This window comes from Juglans regia, chromosome 13 (assembly GCF_001411555.2).
Source record: "Juglans regia cultivar Chandler chromosome 13, Walnut 2.0, whole genome shotgun sequence".
NCBI classification, from domain to species: domain Eukaryota; kingdom Viridiplantae; phylum Streptophyta; class Magnoliopsida; order Fagales; family Juglandaceae; genus Juglans; species Juglans regia.
Genome location: NC_049913.1, coordinates 12,342,129 through 12,361,842, shown reverse-complemented (window position 1 = coordinate 12,361,842; position 19,714 = coordinate 12,342,129). Strand labels below are relative to the sequence as shown.

Sequence of the window (19,714 nt, the reverse complement as noted above, 5' to 3'; positions counted from 1 at the left end):
TAGTTGACTAGATGTCAGAGAGAGGGTATTTATCACGTTCTCTGTAATGTTAGATACAACTATAAATTATGTAAGCATCACATATTTATTTTTAAAAAATAGTAAGTTTCACTATGAAAAAATTATTATATTTTATATATAAATTTTATATTCACTCACTTTTCTAAAATTAGTACGCAACAGTTACACAACAAATATAATTTCTCTTACCTTAACCATCTTGGTTGATGTTTAAGTTTGCAATATTTTCTAGAGAAGAGAGACGTATTCAATGGTAGACGTGGCATTGTTATTGACAGTATATAGTGATTGATACGTGCTAATATAAATAAATGCTAATTCAAAAGAGGTAATATAGATCGTATCTGATGAGGATAAGTGCTCTTGGATTTTTGAAGATTCTGCACTACATATGCTATATATACAAGTGATTAGACAAACCCAAGATCATGAATATGACACTGGTTTTCGAGTGGTTTCTCAACTAATAACAACTAGCCAACCTTTCTGAATTTAGTGGGGCAAGACCGAGTTGATCATCCCCCGAATTAAGTAGTGGGTGTTTTTTCAATCTCAAAGTGGTGGTGGTCGGCCTGAGGTCATGTACGTCCTTCCTTGGGTTTTGATTTGCGGTTTCGATCGTTTGAAGAAAGATTCTTCGACCTTAGATAGAGGTCTAGAACATGATCTTATGCCCAAATTCCATGGATTACTAATTGATTAGTGCTTGGAATTTGACAAGTTGAAGAGATATTTAACAAGAGTTGGGGGAAGTTGAAAGCAAAAGGTCCGTGCCGTACCCGTCATGCTTGCTCCTATTGCTTGATCACTCTGGCTGCTTACAGGTTGAAAATGATATCTTCTTCCCTCTCCTTCGTTGCCTGCTTTTCTATTGATCACAACATATATATCTCACATCAAGAGTGATGTATATTATTTGTACAATACCAATCAATTATTTTACGATAATGAATATATTATATATATGAGAAATTCAATAAAACGATCGATAATGATTTTATAGGTTAGCTATTCAAAAATAAAATTACTTAAAAATTATTTTATCTGAACCGCTTGCTCTATACTGAGGCATGATTGCTGATTTCTCTGTCAAAAGAAGACACGATATCCTATTTCCGGGATTCGGGTGGGTACCTTTTGCATTAATCTAAACACTTATATTGCACTATTGAATGTCTGATCCATTGTTCATTTGACTATGATAAAGAGGATTTCTTCACCTTCATGTTTCTTCGATTACGAGTCTTTTTTTAATCTTTGAAGATAAGCAGAATCTAGGATCAAGAGAAATGCTTCAAACAGTGGGCATATTTGGACCTATTGGCCGACAAGTACATATATATATATATATATAATACTGAATGCCCAATGACCATTTATGTTTTTCCACATCATATACGAGGCTGACTTCTCATTCATTGAGATAAGTCTGTCCAACTAACTTAACAAAGTTGATATTTTAGCTGTTCTCATTTGTATTTTTTTTACGCTTTTCTTTATGGTTTAGAGAGATCAGGAAGTGGGTATCAGATCATATGATCTGTACTGGTTTCAGATGCCAAAAATAGATGCCCATGCTTATGCATATCTCATTCAAAAAACAAGTAAGGAAGAAAAATTCTTTAAAACTACGGTGCGATTTTATTGTAATATGACAGTCATCCAAACCAATAATTTTTTTGGTTCAGGACTCTTATCTATTTTTCATCTATATTCACGTTTATATCTCAATGAATGACCAAATTGAAATTAAAATCATACTTCCCCGTCCTTTTCCTGAAAACTACAAGTGATTATATAATAATATCGTGACTGGATCCAAATTTATAGGTTTAATCTTATTAACTGAAATATTTTATTGCTAGTGAGAAGAAGTCGTATCAAAGACATCAATAATACAAACTAGTACTAATTTTCAGAGTTTTGTTTCGTTTCAAACAGGACTGAATGAACCGGCCGAAGACAAACTTGTATAATGTATGAAAAAGAGGGGCCGGGGGGGCGTGAGGGGATGCACGAAGCATGCCATCCTTTGATTGAAGTGGCGTAGGAGAAAGGGAGAGTGGTTGCGAGGAGAGTGGACGTATTATATTATCCAGATTCCAGAACCGCAAAAAACCCAAAAGTACTAAAGTAGGTGTGTCATGTGTGTGTCTGTGTTATATTTAAAAGAGGTCTGGAGCTTCTTTCAGACAGCCTGGAATGATGGTTAAGTCCTTCCCAACTCCCCATACACCAAAAAGAAGTTAAAAAAGAAAAAGAAAAAGAAAAGAATAGAAAGAACCCACGCTACGTTAGTACAACATAAGGATTGTGGTTGCAAGTTGATGGATGTAGATAGGATGGGTGACGATTTATTCAAGCATTTCTATCCATCTAACTGATAAATACTCTCACGTATGTTCTCAGATTTGGCAAATTTTAATTCACAAGCTTCTCCACGCAGCCACTGTCACATTTTCTCTTTTATTTTTATTTATTTATTTTTCTAACATGTTCAAAAGCTTAAATATCACCTACCCAATATAATATATAAATAATATTAAATACAATTTTAAAGTTTGCAATTTTTGTGTAATATTTTAAAAAAAAAATGGGATCTATTATTACAAAATTAATTTTTTTTATATAAATTTTGTATTTACTCACATTTTTTTAAAAGAATTGTACGATGCTTACATACCCCACAATAATAAATATCATTTCTCATAATATATATCCGTAGCTTTACGGATTTATTTACCTTCCCTTTTTAGTATTCATTTGAAGAAGAAAAACCATTTTATTCCCTTTAACCTATCAATTATATTATCTTGTCTCGTCCCATTGTAAGTTTTTTTTTTTCTTTTTTAATTTATTTTTTTCACAATTAATCATGTACAACTATTCCATTCACCTAATGCAGTCCATTTCAAAATAGTCTAAACAAATAAATTATTTAATTTAAAATCCTAAAATTACAAAAATATATTATCATTTCTTATCACTGGCTGCCAAAAAAGTCACTTAAATTTTCAGGTAACATCACATTTTCAATTCCCAAAGCCATATTCAATTAGGGGTGAAAATCAACCCCATCAATGCAATTTTGAGGGAAAATCGACGCCAACCGATGCATCATTTTTTAGGGAGGAGAAACACAGGCCGTCTCCACACCAACAATTCTCCAGCAGTTCATGGACGGTTCATTTATGAGCTTCGTCTGAGAGAGTAGAGAGAGAGAGGGGATGAGAAATGAGATCCCAGTTCTGGGAAGAAGAAGCTTGATGAAGAAGACGACCTAATTTCGAAACGACGCTACTTAATTTTTTTTAATCCATTACGAATAAAATGATGCCATTTGGTTTAATTCCAAAAGGCGTCATTTCAGTTGTGTTTAAAACACAACTAGAGGCTTAAAACGATGCTGTTCCACTTAAACTTAAGTAGAACGGCGTCGTTTTGAGTACAAAATATATTAAAAAAAAATTAACATTTCTTTAGTAGGTCAGTTCAGCGGTTCGAACCGACGTTGAACCGGTCGATATTGGTTTATTCTATTTTCTGCCGCACGCGCCACTGGTTTCGGCTGGTTCTAAGCTTTGGCAGCCGGTCTGATTCGGTCTAGGTCGGTGTCACGGTTTCTTGTACAACCCTATATTCAATTACTCTCACTCAGTAAGTGATGAGCGTCCCTCTAAATAGATCTTTAAAAATATAGCTCGGTACTTCAGTAACTGACGAGTGTCCCACTAAATACTCAAGAGTCCACTGTAGAAATGAACACCATCTTTTTGGAACGTGATCTAGGATTACATTCACAAATATGAAAATTTCTAATTTACTTACAAGATGAAATCTGTTGTTCTTATCTTAAAGCTAGTTCCTATCAACCCAAGCTTTCAGAATATCCATTTTTAGGACCAAAATTTCTAATTTATTTGTTATTCACTTCAAAGATGATAATTGACGAATTTTATTCCATGAAAAATCGTTGTCGAGTTTAATTTGAAAGAAAAATCCTAAATTTTATATTTCATTTTTTTTTAATAAATGTCGCTAGCAAAATAGGAAACTTTTTGCATTTAAAAAGGAAAATTATTTTATAAGATAATTTATAGACATGTATTTTTTGTATACAACTTTATGACGTATGATTATTATTTTTTATATAACCACATACAAAAAACACATATTACTTATATTGACACATGTGATATACTGTGACAATCCCCCCACCCCGCACACATCAAATCCTAGTTTCGTTCCAGTATTTCCTTCTCACATTTCGTGCAGCCACAACAGTTGTTCCTCAACTTGCCCCCCCCACCGTGTCAAGCCACTATCCACCATCTCTCTCTCTCTCTCTCTCTAGTCATTAAAACAAAAGGTGAATTACGGGGCTTTAACTCTCTGCCTAGAATGGCTTATGCGAGATTGCATTTATATAAGAATCTGTTTACAAGCTAGAATCTGTTACAATAATTATCATCTCCTATAAACACGGGATTGAGATGAATGTATCCGAACACTTGAGATGAGTTCAACTTGAAGTTGTTTTCTTTTGAATTTGAATTGTTCTTATCCTTATCACGCCCCTGCAAGTTCAACGGGGAAGATTTCACATTGAGATTGTCTCGAAGATGTGAGAAACGAACATAAACTAGTGGTTTAGTGAGAACCTCAGCAATTTAATCCTTACTTGATAGGAACCGAACATCCAGAGATTTGTTATGAACCTTCTTGTGAACAAAATGATAATCAACTTCCACGTGCTTTGTACGAGTATGAAATACTGGATTAGCAGCCAAATAGGTCGCTCCTATGTTATCACACCATAAGATTGGTCGAGAAGGAATAAAAATGTGAAGCTCACGAAGTAAAGACATTAGCCATAAGGTCTCGGCAGTAGCATGAGCAATAGCACGATATTCTACCTCAGTGCTTGATCGAGCCACGGTGGGCTACTTTTTGGAGCTGTAGGAAATAAGGTTGTGGCCATAGTAGATGCAGTAGCCAGAGGTGGACTTACGATCTTCAGGAGAACCGGCCTAGTTCGCATTGGAATAGACTGAGAGCTATGTGGAAGAGCTAAGCTTGATGAGTAAACCAAAATCAATAGAAAACTTAAGATACCTTAGAATCCGTTTAACAACAGTCCAGTGGATGTCTGTTGGCTTGTGCATGAATTAGCACACCTTGTTCACTGCAAAAGAGATATCTAGGCGAGTGAGAGAGAGAGATACTGAAGTGCTCCTACAACGATGCGAAATAGAGTCTCATCAGGACAAGGGTTGCCATAAAAAAAAAAAAGATAACTGTTGAGAAGAACGCATGTGAGAGGATATATGTTTGGCCTCTATCATGTTGGTGTGTTTCAAAAGATTAAGAATATACTGCCTCTGGGAAGTAGAAGACCCACTAAAATTGATAAAGCCTCCAAGCCTAAAAAATAATGTAGTGGCCCTAAGTCTTTTACTGCAAAGTCACAGTTTAGTTGAGCAAGAAAATGAGAGATGGCGCCTGCATTTGAACCTGTGATTAAGATGTCATCAACATACACTAGTATATATAGTGTAAGATACTTCGAGATATAAACAAATAAAGAAATGTCTGACTGAGAATTAGTAAACCTAAGATCCACCAGTTTGTCACTAAGGTTGGAGAACCAAGCCTGCGGGCTTGTTTTAAACCGTATAATGCATTGTTGAGGTTGCAAACGTGAGTGGGAAATTGAGGATGAACATATCCCACGGGCTGCTGCATGTATACAATTTCAGAGAGAAAACATTGAGATGCCGTGGGTGATGAGAAAGGAAACAAAGACTCATCAAAGATGACATGACATTGTCGAGAAACAAAAACTCTGTCAAAGTTGGGGTCAAGGCATTTGTAACCTCTGTGAAGGTTGCTGATGCCAATGAAGATACATTTTTTAGACCTAAAATCCAGCTTGTGTTTGTTAAAGGGTCAAAGATAAGGATAACAAACACAACCTGAAATTTTAATAATAGAGAAATCAGGTGCTTTGTGAAAGATTTTTTCAAAAGGAGAGATGCCAAGAGAAGCGGCTGGAAGTTTGTTAATGAGATAGGTTGCATTAAAAAAAAAATCCGAGTAGAACTTTGACTCTGTTATTGTTTGAAAGTTCTTTACAACTGCCCTACACAACCGCTTGCGACTCCAATGCTACTTGAATCAAGAAATTACAAGTTTAACCAATTAACTATGATTTTGAATGAAGAACTACCACATTAAAAAGTTTTTTTTTTTTTCTCATCTTTCTTTTATTGGGACATTGTGTTACCAAACTGGCTCAGGTGCTTGGGGGTAGGATCTTGAAGAAGAAAGCAGGGCTGTGATGTTGTGACGAGGTTGAGCTCGTAACAGAAAGGAAGAAAGGTGATTGAAGATGAGTAACGACTTTAACTGCCACATTAATGAAATGGGGAGTTTTGGGGTAGTGTGTGACTTGTAGTAAGGGTTGTTTTAGTCGATAGCTATTGCTGTTTAGTGTAATTCTATTTTGAGGAGGTTTAGTTAAACGGTGTGTTTGAGTTGTTACATGTAGAAGTTGCGTTTAATGTTTGTAAGTTTGCGTTTTGAATTCCTTCATGCTCTGCGATTATAAAAACAGTTGCATGGCCTGTATAGACTTCCGTCTTGAATCATTGAAGTTTGACTCTTGGGAGGTTGAGAATTCCTCAAAAATTCATTGTCAAGGTTCATCAATGGAATCTTGCGTTTAATCACTTTGTCTTCAAGTTCATACATTCTTTCTTACTAGTTCTTGCAATTCTTGGGGTTTGAAGTTCAGTCCAGGCAGTGCAATAGTATTTTTGTTATCATGAACGTTACAAGTGGTATCAGCAGTCGACGATCCTCTAATGGCAGAAGGCACGAGAGGAGTAATAAAAGGTCATTAAGAAGTTTCACAGAAGCAACAAGATGTGTTGTAGAAGCAGTTCGACAACCATCAGCAAGAAATCAATGGAATTACAGGTAAGCTCGACCAGGTATGTGATATGCTTCATTCTTTGGTAGAGTCTTCTCATGTTAATTCTGATCATGATGGATTTGTGGATCCAAGAAATGTGGCTAGTTATGAGGAAAGGAACCTTGTGCATAGGGGGTTTAGATTAGATTTTCCACATTTTAGTGGGAATGATCCTTCTGGTTGGGTTTTCAAAGCCAATCAGCTTTTCGATTACAATCAAACGCCCTTTCATTAGAAGTTGTTGATAACTTCTTATAACATGGAGGGAGAAGCTTTAATTTTATACCCCTTAACAGTGGGCAATTCAATTCTTGGGACACTTTGGTGTCAGCCATTCAAGTTAGATTTTGGCCATCATCTTATGATGACTCAATAAAAGCTCTAACTAGGCTCAAGCAGAAAACTTTTGTTAGCTTGTATAACCCCAGTTTAGGCCCTGTCGAATAGGTTGAAAGGGTTATCTGAGAGGCACAAGTTAAGTTACTTCTTAAGTGGGTTAAAAGATGAGATCGGGTTGCCAGTTAAAATGCTGAGTCCAGTGAATCTTGGGGTTGCTTTTGGCCTTGCAAAGATTCAAGAGGAGTATGTATTGTTCTAAAGAAAATCTTGGAGACAAAATTTGAGTTTTGAAGAGTGAGGAGCTGTTGATAATGGGACTAATGTTGGTCAGAGATCTGGTCCTCCTGTGAGGAAAGTCACTTCAATTCAAATGGATGAAAAGAGGAAGAAGGGTCTGTGTTTTCACTATGATGAAAAGTGGAATCCTAGTCATATATGTAAAGTTCCAAGGTGTATTTCTTGCAAGGGGAAAAAGACAGTTTTGAAGGTGTTCTGAAGGAAAGTGAGCAGTTGGTAGAAGTTGTTCAACAAGGGGGGGGTGCAACAATCTGTGGTGCTTGAGGTTTTCATTCATGTTATTTTTGGTTGTGTGAACAACAATGCAGTGAAGTTGTTTGGAAGAATTGGCTCTTTTAGTGTGGAAATACTTGTAGATTCAGGAAGTATTAATAATTTCTTGGATCCATTAGTAGTCGAAGCAACCAATTTAAAAGTTAAAAAGGATGTGGGGTTGCAAGTGAAGGTGGCAAATGGAGCAAAAGTTCTGAATCAAGGCATATGTGAGGAAACATTGAAGATTCAAGGCTCCAAGTTTTTGGTTCCATTCCATATTTTGACACTGGGTGGCTGTGACATTACTCTTGGGGTTCAATGGCTTAAAAGACTGGGCCTTATTTAGTGGGATTTTAATAACATGTCCATGCAATTTGAGGTGAATGGCAACAAGCTGTTGTTGCAGGGTCTTATGTATGATAAAGTGCAAGTGGAAGCTAGGGTCAACATGTTGAAGTCGTCTTTCATCGGCCAAAAAGGGTGGTTATTATAGTTAGTTGTAATAGAAGATAAAAAGGAGAAAATGGGAGCGTTACCAGAAGTTAAAGAGCTGTTACAACAGTTTACTTCTATTTTTGAGGAACAAGTTAGGTTGTCTCCAACTCGAGATTTTGATCATCAAATTGTGCTGGGGGAAGGCACTGCTCCAATTTCTGTGAGGCCTTCTAGGTACCCTCACTACCAAAAAATAGAAATAGTGAAAATTAGTCAAGACTTATTGGCTAATGGGGTGATTAGATCAAGCCAAAGTCCATTTTTCCTCACTTGTCCTCATTGTGAAGAAAGCTGATGGCACGTGAAGGATGTGTATCAATTATAGAGCTCTCAATCAGGAAACTGTCAAGGATAAATTTTATATTCCTGTTACTGATGAGCTCCTTGATAAGTTGTTTGGAGCAAGGTATTTTTCTAAACTTGATTTAAGATCAAGTTATGATCAAATAAAGGTGAAAGAGGAGGATATTTCTAAGATAGCATTTAGAACTTATGAAGGTCATTATGAGTTCTTGGTAATACCTTTTGGGCTTACCAATACACCTGCCACTTTTCAAGATTTAATGAACCACGTCTTTAAACCTTTTCTCAGAAAATTTGTCTTAGTATTCTTTGATGATATTTTAGTTTATAGCCAAGATTTAACTCAACATTTTGAGCATTTGAAGGTAGTGTTATCTGTTTTACAGCAACATACCTTATTTTCTAAAAGATCTAAATGTAGATTTGGTGTCATGGAAGTAGATTATATAGGCCACATTATTTCTGGAGAGGGAGTTAAAGTTGACCCCACTAAGATATCAACCATGATTGACTGGCCTATTCCTAAAATAGTGAAGGCTTTGAGAGGTTTTCTAGACCTAACTGGGTATTACAGAAAGTTCATTAAGATTTATGGGTGAATAGCTGCTTCATTAACCTTGTTGTTGAAAAAGAATGGTTTTAGTTGGTCTAATGAAGCTGAGAAGGCTTTTATACAGCTCAAAAATGCTGTAACTCACCCTTTTGTTTTGAAGCTACCAAATTTTTCCCAAGAGTTTTTAATTGAATGTGATGCCTTAGGGGTTGGATTGGGGGCTGTGTTGATGCCAAACAGCTAGCCAATAGCCTTTTTTAGCATGACTCTTAAGAGTAAAACTTTACTCTTATCAATTTATGGAAATGAATTTTTAGCACTTGTGAGTGCAGTGGGGAAGTGGAGGCCATACTAGTTGGGTCAGCCGTTCAAAATTAAGACTGACCAGCAAGTTTTGAAACATTTGTTGGAACATAAAGTGGCTACAGAAGCTCAATATAAATGGATCTCGAAACTCATGGGTTTTGACTTTAAAATGGTGTACAAAAGAGGGAGAGATACCAAAGTGGTTGATGCACTTTCTAGAAAGATGGAAGAGGAGTATGCTACTTTGGCTTTGATTTCATTTCCTACTCCTGCATGGATAAATGATCTTAAGTAGAGTTATTTGGAATCCTTTGAGATAACTCAATTGATTGATGCATTGCAAAAAGGGGAGCATGTTCCTAAAGATTTTTCTCTACAGCAAGGTTATAGTTTCTGGTTCTTTGTTTCAAAAGAGAGTTTTGCAGTACATTCATTATAGTCCAGAAGCAGGTCACATGGGTTATCAGAAGGAAGGTAAAAGAATGTCAAACATGTCAATTGAATAAGTTTGAAAATATGCTGCTAGCAGGGTTACTTCAACCCTTGCCTATTCCTCAAAATCCTTGGCTCGATATTGCCATGGATTTCATTGAGAGACTTCCCAGTTCTACTGGCATGACAGTGATTTTAACTGTGGTGGACATGTTGACAAGATTTGGTCATTTCTTTCCTATGTCTCACCCATATACAGTATCTAAAGTGGAAGAAGTATTCTTTTCTGGGGTGTTCAAGCTTCATGGGTTGCCTAGAACTATTGTTTTAGATCGTGATGTGATTTTTACAAGCTTATTTTGGCAAGAACTCTTCAAAATGCAAGGTACCATCATAGCTATGAGCTCAGCTTATCATCCTCAATCTGATGGTCAACCTTAGGCATTAAATAAATCTGTGGATGCTTATTTGAGAGCATATACTGGATCTAAACCAAGGAGTTGGACTAATTGGTTGCCAATGGCTTAGTGGCATTATAACACAACCGTGCATTCTTCTACAAGAGTTTCTCCATTTCAGGCCTTATATTGGATGCCACCACCAAGATTACTCTCTTATGTAGCAGGTACTACTACTAATGTTGCAGTAAATCAACACTTGAAGACTAAAGAACATATTTTATGCTTCTTGAAAAAGAATTTGAAGTGGGCATAGGACATAATGAAAATGTATGCTGATAGGAAGAGATCATAAAGAACCTTTGAAGAAGGAGATTGGGTTTTTCTTAAACTTCAGCCTTATAGGCAAATATCAGTTGCTATGAGACATAACATGAAATTGGCCCCTCGAAACTATGGTCCTTTTCAAGTCATTCAAAATATTGCCTCAAATGCTTATAAGTTGAGTCTGCCACCCACATAAAAAATTCTTCCAATTTTCTGTGTCGTGTCTTAAGAAGAAGTTAGGGGATCAGATTTCCCCTTTGCCTACTCTCCCTCCAATCGATGATGAAGAAACTATACAGCCTGAGCCTGAAAGAGTTCTTGAAAGGATAATGAAGAAAATAGGCAATCATGTTGCTACTAAGGTGCTGGTTAAATTGGTAGGAGCTGAAATGGAAGATAATTCATAGGAATTGTTGTACAAACTGAGGTCTCTACATCCTCATTTGGTGGGCACTGTCTTGTAATTGTCACAGGTGCCTTGGGGGCAATGCCTTGAAGATGTGGAGATTGTCACTAGTGCTTGGGGGCAGGATCTTGAAGAGGGAAGCAGGGCTGTGATGAGGTTGAGTTCATAATAGAAAGGAAGAAAGATGATTGAAGATGAGTAATGGCTTTAACTGCCACATTAATGAAACAAAGAGTTTTGGGGTAGTGTGCGACTTGTAGTAAGGGTTGTTTCAGTTGATAGTTGTTGTCGTTTAGTATATTTCTATTTTAAGGAGTTTTAGTTAAACGGTGCGTTTAAGCTGTTCGATGTATAAGCTGCGTTTAATGTTTGTACGTTTGCGTTTGAATTCCTTCATGCTCTGCAATTATAAAAATAGTTGCATGGCCTATGTAGACTTCCGTCTTGGATTATTGAAGTTTGAGTCTTAGGAGATTGGGAATTCCATGAAAATTCCTTGTCAATGTTCATAAATGGAATCTTGCATTTAATCACTCTGAGTTCAAGTTCATGCATTCTTTCTTACTAGTTCTTGCAATTCTTGAGGTTTGAAGTTCAATCCAGGCAGTGCAGTAGTGTTCTTGTTATCAAGAACGTTACACAAACTCTGTAGCCAGATCTTCCCAAAAAACAAGCAAAATTAACCTTACCGATGTAGGCAAACGGATTCACTAAAACTAGCAAAACATATATATTAATGACATAAAAAATGCTTACTAGAAATGGTAAACAACAACTATGAAAAAGAAGTGTTAGGGATAAAGGTAAGGACGATAGTTGTTGCCGACGGAGGCCTGTGAACAACAGCCTGACAACGGTGTATGGAAACGTCAAATAATTGTAGTAGGAAGACAATGGAGGAAACGATTTTAAAGAAAGCAACGGAACGAATATTAAAATGTGAATGGGTTTGCAGCATCATATATTTTTTCCTCATTAACAAATGTGAGTGGGTTTGCTATATGTATACCCTTAAAAGTGTCAAAGTTCTTTTTCTTCAAGTTTGTAAATAGAGTAGTGTATTTGGGTGTTATATTAGAAAAGAAGTGTGTAAATAGATTTTTTAGGGATGAATATATATGGACAACTATTTTAAAACTTCATAAAAAGTATTAATTTTTTAGTTTAATTTTTCATCTTATTCAAAATTTTAAGGTCGTTCGAGAAGACAAAAAATCAAATCATAAAGAAGTTACAAATGTACGTATGCACTCCAATGAACAACCGACATGCGGCGGAAAAGGAGGATAAGCGTTAAAAAGGATGAATAGCTCAGCCCAAAAAAGCTAAGAAGAAGTTGTTGCTATGCTACAATAATGTGAAAAGAAAAAAGCTAGATACAACCGGCCTGTGCACACACCGGGTAATCGCCACGTAATTTAAATGAAACGTTGTGCTTTATTTTATGTTGTGGAGATGAAAATTACTGGTGGGCATTCAGGATTTCATCTTTAATGAAATACACCGTTTCACTTGAGTCTTTCCTCCTTACCAACTTCTCCTTCCCCTTTCGTGCATCCCGTTCTCTTTTTTCCCTTTACATTTGTCTGCTTTTTCCTGGAATTCCTTAAGCCCGTGTGTCCCCTTTTCCCTAACTCATGTAATCATCGAAGTCATTTCCCAGTCGCTGTCGCTCACTCCCAAACAAGCTTAACTAGTTTCTTACAGTGCATGGCTCTGATTGTAACAATCTAGATAGTGACAAAAGAAAGACATAATTAATTCACAAGAAAAGATTAAGATTGGAATCTTTAAAAACTTTCCTTATAGCTCATAGAAAAAAAGCAACTCTCTGTACGAGTGAGGAAGGCAAATTTACCCCTTGGCTGGGTAGCCAATTCCATGGGACCCAACTTTGTCTATTCCTCGAACCTCACCATCTCAACTTTCGAGCTCCTACAAATAAAATCAAACAGTGGCACTGCAAAACAACCCAATGAAGGCAAATGGTTTTTCAGAGAAACATTCCCATTAATGATTTTTTTCGGGAAATGGGAAAGCTCGCTGGAAGCTAAAGAGTAAAAGGCATAATTCGCCATCTGTGGACCTACAATGTATTTGATGCTTCAACACCTAACCATAAGTTTCCATTACTTCCAACTGGTTGTAGATTAATGTTGGATGATGAGCAGGTGTTTTGCCCTCCACACCAGCAATTATTTATAGATTATTGAGTTTGGGCAAGGAAAAAAAGGTGTCAGATAGGGAAACGGGAACCGAAACGGGTGGCTGCTCTAATGACGACAACGGTGCTTCTCCTTCTTCTTCCTGTTGTTATGCTTATGGTTATTCCTTGGGTTTGGGCGTTTCCCTTCTCAGATGGTCTTCTTCCTTTCCGTCGAAATGGATTTCGGCATTTGTGAATGAAAGTTTCAGTCCGATGTATTCTTCCCGAATTTCACTCAAAATAAAAAATGAAAGATGGAAAGAATGAAATACTTTTGGAACACACAAAATGCTTCTTCCCAAGTTTCACTTGAAGAACGAGTTTCAGTTGGCTTCTCTGATCTCTTCTTTCTCAAGTTTCAGTCGATTTCTTTTTCTTTTTTTAATTTCTGACAGATGCTGACATGACAAAATTAGCCGGTTACATGTCGATTACAAATGTCGGTTGTATGTAAGCAGAATTGATGTGAAAATGGACGGACAAGATCGAGAGATAGGAAGCAACCCAAAGGATCACAACGTGTGACCTAGAAGTGGAAAAGAGTTGGAAAGTGGAAACAACTAGAATTATAACCCGAATGACATCCTTGGACAGACATCGGCATTTTTCTAACTTAGAATTAATTCCGTGAAACTGTAAAAAACAAAATCAATCTTATTGGGAAACCATTCAAAGCCCATGTTGCCTCTCAAATAGAGCAGTAGCTACACGAAGCCCACAAGGCTCATCAATACCAATGACCCTATTGGCTAATAGAAGGAAGACCAACACCAACCATTGTTTCCCCTCCAGTGCTACTTATTAAAGCGGACTAGAGCTCAGCCCATTATCGTCAGACTCGGCCCTTGTATTACTATCTTAGAGTATTAACATTGGATTATGCAAATGTAAATGTAAAATTTACATAATATGACATGATTTTGCATTTGACTATTCCACTTAAAACTTATTTTCACATCGGATTATCTATATATTAGTCAAAATAATAATAAAATATTATAAATTTAATAATATTTGTTTTTCAATTTTCTTTTGTTCTATTAATTTTTTTTCATAGATTAAGAGCTATATGGAAATATGAATATTACAACCAATATCAACTTTGAAAGAACCATGGTAGTACTGCAACAAGGTCACCAGTATAAGCTTTGTTTTCTTGCATACAATATAAACTCAAAAACATTTACTATTATTTTTCCACAAACAATTTTCCAAGGCATCTGACTAGAACAAATGATGTCAGGCTTATAGGTCTATCAATTTACCCATCATCATATATGTTTTGGGGGATTTTGTTTTGTAAGGCAGCTCTTAAGTCTGTCCTATATATCATTCAATCTTGTGATCAACTTAAGTAGCTTTCAATTTTTACTTAGTTCAGCTCAAGCCAGCATGAACAACCATTCTTAACCTTGAACCATTGTTGTTATTGAAGAAAATAGAAATATACAAACAACAATAGATCAACATGCACATGACTCCCAAACCAGTGCAAAAAATCTTGTTGTAGCAGTAAGGAAAATATTCAACCTTCCTTCTCAACTCTCACCACCCTAGTTACTGATGACTCCCAAATTTGGGAACAAGCATGTAATTCAAGATAACATAACTGATATTCCATTTTAATCCTTTACAATTAGCTGCTGACTAATAATGATGCATTGACAATTTCACAATTAAAATGAAGTTGCAACCAAATGAAGCTGCTGGCCACATTTTTCTTTTTCCTTTCTACCGAAGGAAAAATTTCACTTCTACCAATAACTCAGTAAACTATAAACAAAACACACAAAGATTCAAGTTTCATACGAAGTCAACCCATTATCTCTCAATTTGGGTCCTCAAAAAAATGCAAAAAATATCGTTCGACCTGTAAAAGCCAATTCCAATAAACAAAACGTATAACTCTAAAAACAAAGAAACTCTAAATTGCATTTTTCCGCTCTTTCCTTTGTTTTTTCACCCAACCAAACAAAAGGGTTGCATTACCTCAAGACAAAAAAAAAAAAAACACAAATCACCTGCATAATCCAATAAAAGAAAAACCTAAAATCAACTATCGCAACCAAATTTGAAAGAACTTGTGATCTTTTAATCAAGCCCAAACTCAATTAACAAAAAAGAAAAGAAAACCTCAAGGACAGTGAATATCGAGAAAAGCTGAAAATGAAAGTACTTGAAGATTTCCTTGAGTTCAAGCGTGATTTATATGGAGAATGGTGAGTTTACGAGGTTAGATTTAACGAAACCTTAAAAATCACTGTGTTCGGCAACGTATATTATGGACTTGGAACACTTGGGAGGGGATCGAAAAAAAATGAATAATTGCAGGAGAGAAACCAAAAGGAAAGACAATGATTTTAATTGGTGATGAGAAATGAAAGAAACCCAAAAAGGAAGAAATGAGAAATGGAGGGAAAAACCCGTAGGAGAGAAATGAGTTAGGGAGAGGGAGAATCGGGAGAGAGTATTTTTTATTTCATTTGGTCTAGCTACAGTTAAATCCAAATATGACCCACAACACTAACTTACTGTAGCTAAAAATCTTTTTTTTTTTTTTTTGCATTTGCATAATCCAATACAATGTATTTTTAGACTATTATCCAAACGCTTCATTTTTTTTTGGATTTGCATAATTCAATGCTAATGCTCTTCAAGAGATGATAGAGAGAGTTTTACATGGTTTCATTTCTCATACTTTTTCTTTTCTTTCTTTTATATTAAAGCGGTTTAAACCATTGGATAAATTAATGATAACATAATTGCGAGGGAATAATCATTGAAACAAAATTTACATACAATGCTATAGCCAGTGTTATAACTATACAAAAAGTAACTTAATAGTCTTGTCCTCTTGTCGTCTTCGTTTTGTTTTGTTTTGTTTTTGTCTTGTTTAAATAGAAATTACCTGTCATCTATCAAAAAGAGAGAACTCACTATACATTAGACAAAAAATATTATTTTGGTAATTTTCGTTTTTAAAAAAATATTAGTCATAATTCCTTCAGTAAGGACATAATTGTTTACTATCCGATAACAATCAGTCTTAAAAAACTAAGTAAAGATCTTTTGTCAAAATGTACTAAAAAGGTTATTGATTTCCTCATGAGCTACTGGCATTGAGAAACAATATTCAGTAACAATTGGCAGCCCACCAAAACAACTCGACCCCATCGCCAAATTGGAATTTAACCATGGAATTCAAGATCAATTCTCACGATGATGATGAATCACCTAATATAAAACAGTTACCAGAAAAAAAAAATGCTCGATAATATCCAATAAAACAGAAGCAAAACTTCCCTATAGCATTCTCAGAAAGACCATTTATAATTCAAAAAAGAAATGATAAATTACGATAGAAAATCCTATTATTACCATTGTCCTCTTAGATCTAAAGTTTTGAGCTTACTCTTCCTCCTCTTCATCTCCTTCTCCACCAGCAGCTTTCTTGGCAGCTGCCTTTTGGTTCTTGCGCTTCACTCTCCCAGGGCGCCCACCACCGAAAGGACTTGTCAGTGAAAAATCAATGTGCTTCTGTGAGTCCACTCTCACCATGAAAGATGGAATATTAACTACCTGTCTCCCAACCCTGACAAAAAAGGCACAAACATTTTAAAGCATTTCATCAAGATAATAAACTGTCATTTGTTCACCCAAGAAAGTGACCACGATGGAATCAATAGCAAATTAGAGTGTCCAAAGTTCAGTTAACGCAACACATCTCAAATTGGATTGAATGAGAAAGAACGCCACCATGCTCTTCAGGAGCAACAGTTACTAATCAGAGATCTACTAATTATGAAAACCAACCCATATATTTAGGGCATTGGGTCAATGTTCATTGGTGGCCAAGCAAATGTCATAGGACATAACCATGTTTAACTCGAGTCCCACTGGGACCAACTGCCAAGTCTAGGAATTTGTTATTCAAAGTCCGAACAAACCGAAGTGACCAAATACATCAAATATTAATTGAGCCAACCCAGCCACTAAGCCAGGCCAATAGAAACAAATAAGAATTTATGGAAAAAGAATCCATACACGAGCTCAAAGTTAAATGAAAGCTCAGGGACTCTAAACTCAAACTTTGCTATTTGTGTTCCAGCTGACCCAGGAAACCAAAAATCCTATAACAAAATAATAAGATTGCCTCACAAAAGTGCAGCCAATTGAAGCATGAAGCACATTAAAGGATGACCTTACGAGCACAACCTAGTAACCACTAATCCCTTCAGCCACTCACAAAACACAACCACCTTGCACTACAATAACCATGAGAGTACATCTCAACCAGGGTTTCATGGCATTTATAATTGTCCTATCAACCACTACTTATCCCAACAACATAGTGGAGACTCGAGATCCTCTGAATGTCCAAATTGAGAATGAACCACCATGATCTGAAAGTCTGCCTAAGGAGTAATTCTTATACCTTCCCAAAATAATTTTATTTGTGGATGCAAACTCTAAACCTACAAAATTAATCATTTACTTCATGTTTCGGAAGGGTACTCAACTAAATTATTTTTCGAATGAAAAAAAGGTGGTGAATGGAAACGATCACACCACAAGACGTTACAAATGGTTTAACATTTATTCATTTCATTGCTTGCAACAAATTCTATTCGTCTCTAATCCAGTTTAACAAAACTCTGCTTTAGAATCCAGAGCCAACAAAAATTAGCAGTTAGACCACACTAATGATTTGCCTTCCCACCTTCGCACATTTTATTGGAAGGGAAAGGGGTGGAATTCCCTATCCAAGGACCAATCACTTGCCAATATTCGGAACATACAAGTCACAAACATAAAGAGTCAACAATCGTAGATGTTCATAAAAACCAATTCAAAGCAAGAAAAAATAAAACAAGGCTAGTGAGGTCCTAATGTCATCATAGCAACTTGACATTTCAAGAGGGCGAAGTTTTTCCATCAAATTCACAAATTCTACTTTCTTCATTTTTGTGGGCTCTCAAACCCTCGAGTTCAAATACTCTCTTCTGGAAAACCAAGAGCTTTGAAGTTTACCTTAGACTTTAGCTCCCGAGTTTGGTTATTTGTGTAAATTCTTTCAATGTGACCAGTTTATAACTGGTCAAGGTGCAATCTAGTGGTCAACAGACGGGCTTAGGACGAGCTTTAGAATAAGACATCCTGAGTTTGATTCTGCACCAAGAGTTCCCCTGGATCACTTGACACAGTTCTAGTGTGGTAGGGAAGGTCTGAATGGCTGCCCTGCCTTGGTGAGGTTTCATGTCGTAGAAAAAAATGTGACTTAGATATCATAATTCTAATGGGTTGCTTGAACTCGAACCCAAAACTAGTGGGATGGAGTAGATGATTAACAGTCATTGAAAACTCCAGACTCTTTGATATACATAAAAAATCCAAATTAATTGCAAACAGTAGGCCAAGAACTGAAATACCAAATCACATCCACCTATAAGCGATTAAACGGAAAAAAGAAAAGAGAATGAATACATACATATGCAAAATACAAAAGCTAGAAGACACGATCACAAACATATTAGACCTTGTGGGAAGAAATGAAGCATTAGTAGCATAATCATTTCAACGTAACCTAAGGGATATTAATTATTTACCTAATATGCCTCTGCCTGATAAGCACTCTGGCATGGTGAATGGACTTGGCCATTCCGGACTTGAAGACCAGCGTTTGAAGACGGCGCTCAAGAAAGTTCTCCACAGTGAGGGCCAACACGTAATCGAGCTTGTTCTGGCTCTCGTCCAGTAGCCCGTACCTGTTCATCCTCCTCAAAAGGGCTTCACCCTCAAAAATCCGACGTGGGTTCTTTTCGTCCAGTGTCAGAAGCATTCTCGCATTGTTACGAATGCGACTCAAAGCATACTGCACCCTCCACAGCTCCCTCTTGCATCTCAGCCCATACTCTCCCACAAGCTTCAGCTCCGCGTCCAGACGCTCCTTCTCATAGGGACGTCTGGGCTTCTTAAAGGTTTTCCCATCTGAATTATATATCAATCGAAATAAACGAAAATTGAGCTCTCATTAGAACCTCGAAAATGTTAATAGACCGACAGTACTGATTTAAATTCAGTCTCACACTTACTTGCGACGGACGGGGACTGACTTGTATTCACATATTTTCTAAACAACCTATAAATAGTCTTTATAAACAAACTTCAAGTTTCAAACAGATTACGAGAAGCAAGGAAATATGAAATAGATCCGAGGTACGAAGATAAAACATTCCATCCAATATCATGAGACCCAGAAGACTTACAGTTTCTGTAAAACGAGACGTGCACCATGCTGCTTTGCCTATGCCGGCGCTCCCGCCCTCAGTCCGCGATCCGAAGAGAATGAGGAGGAAGGACGGTGTGATGAGGAGCTTGAAGAAGCACAAAGCAGGGTGCG

The 19,714-nt window shown here is 36.5% G+C and overlaps 1 protein-coding gene across 1 annotated transcript; it reads right to left on the bottom strand.

The window, feature by feature from the left end:
* Positions 1 to 16,457: 16,457 nt before the first annotated feature.
* Positions 16,458 to 19,714, bottom strand: LOC108988775 (40S ribosomal protein S9-2-like). Its single transcript, XM_018962128.2, has 3 exons — positions 19,581 to 19,714; positions 18,921 to 19,302; positions 16,458 to 16,906 (listed from the first exon to the last, which is right to left on the bottom strand). The coding sequence occupies exons 1-3, from the start codon at positions 19,606 to 19,608 to the stop codon at positions 16,723 to 16,725; spliced, it is 594 nt and encodes a 197-aa protein (XP_018817673.1). The 5' UTR covers positions 19,609 to 19,714; the 3' UTR covers positions 16,458 to 16,722.

Bases quoted from the DNA above. Each gene is read 5' to 3' on its own strand.
- LOC108988775 (XM_018962128.2), bottom strand. From the start codon at position 19,608: ATGGTGCACGTCTCGTTTTACAGAAACT. The intron at 19,303-19,580 runs GTAAGTCTTCTG...TATATAATTCAG, and splicing joins CGTCTCGTTTTACAGAAACT to ATGGGAAAACCTTTAAGAAG. The intron at 16,907-18,920 runs GTAAATAATTAA...CTTTTTTGTCAG, and splicing joins ATCAGGCAGAGGCATATTAG to GGTTGGGAGACAGGTAGTTA.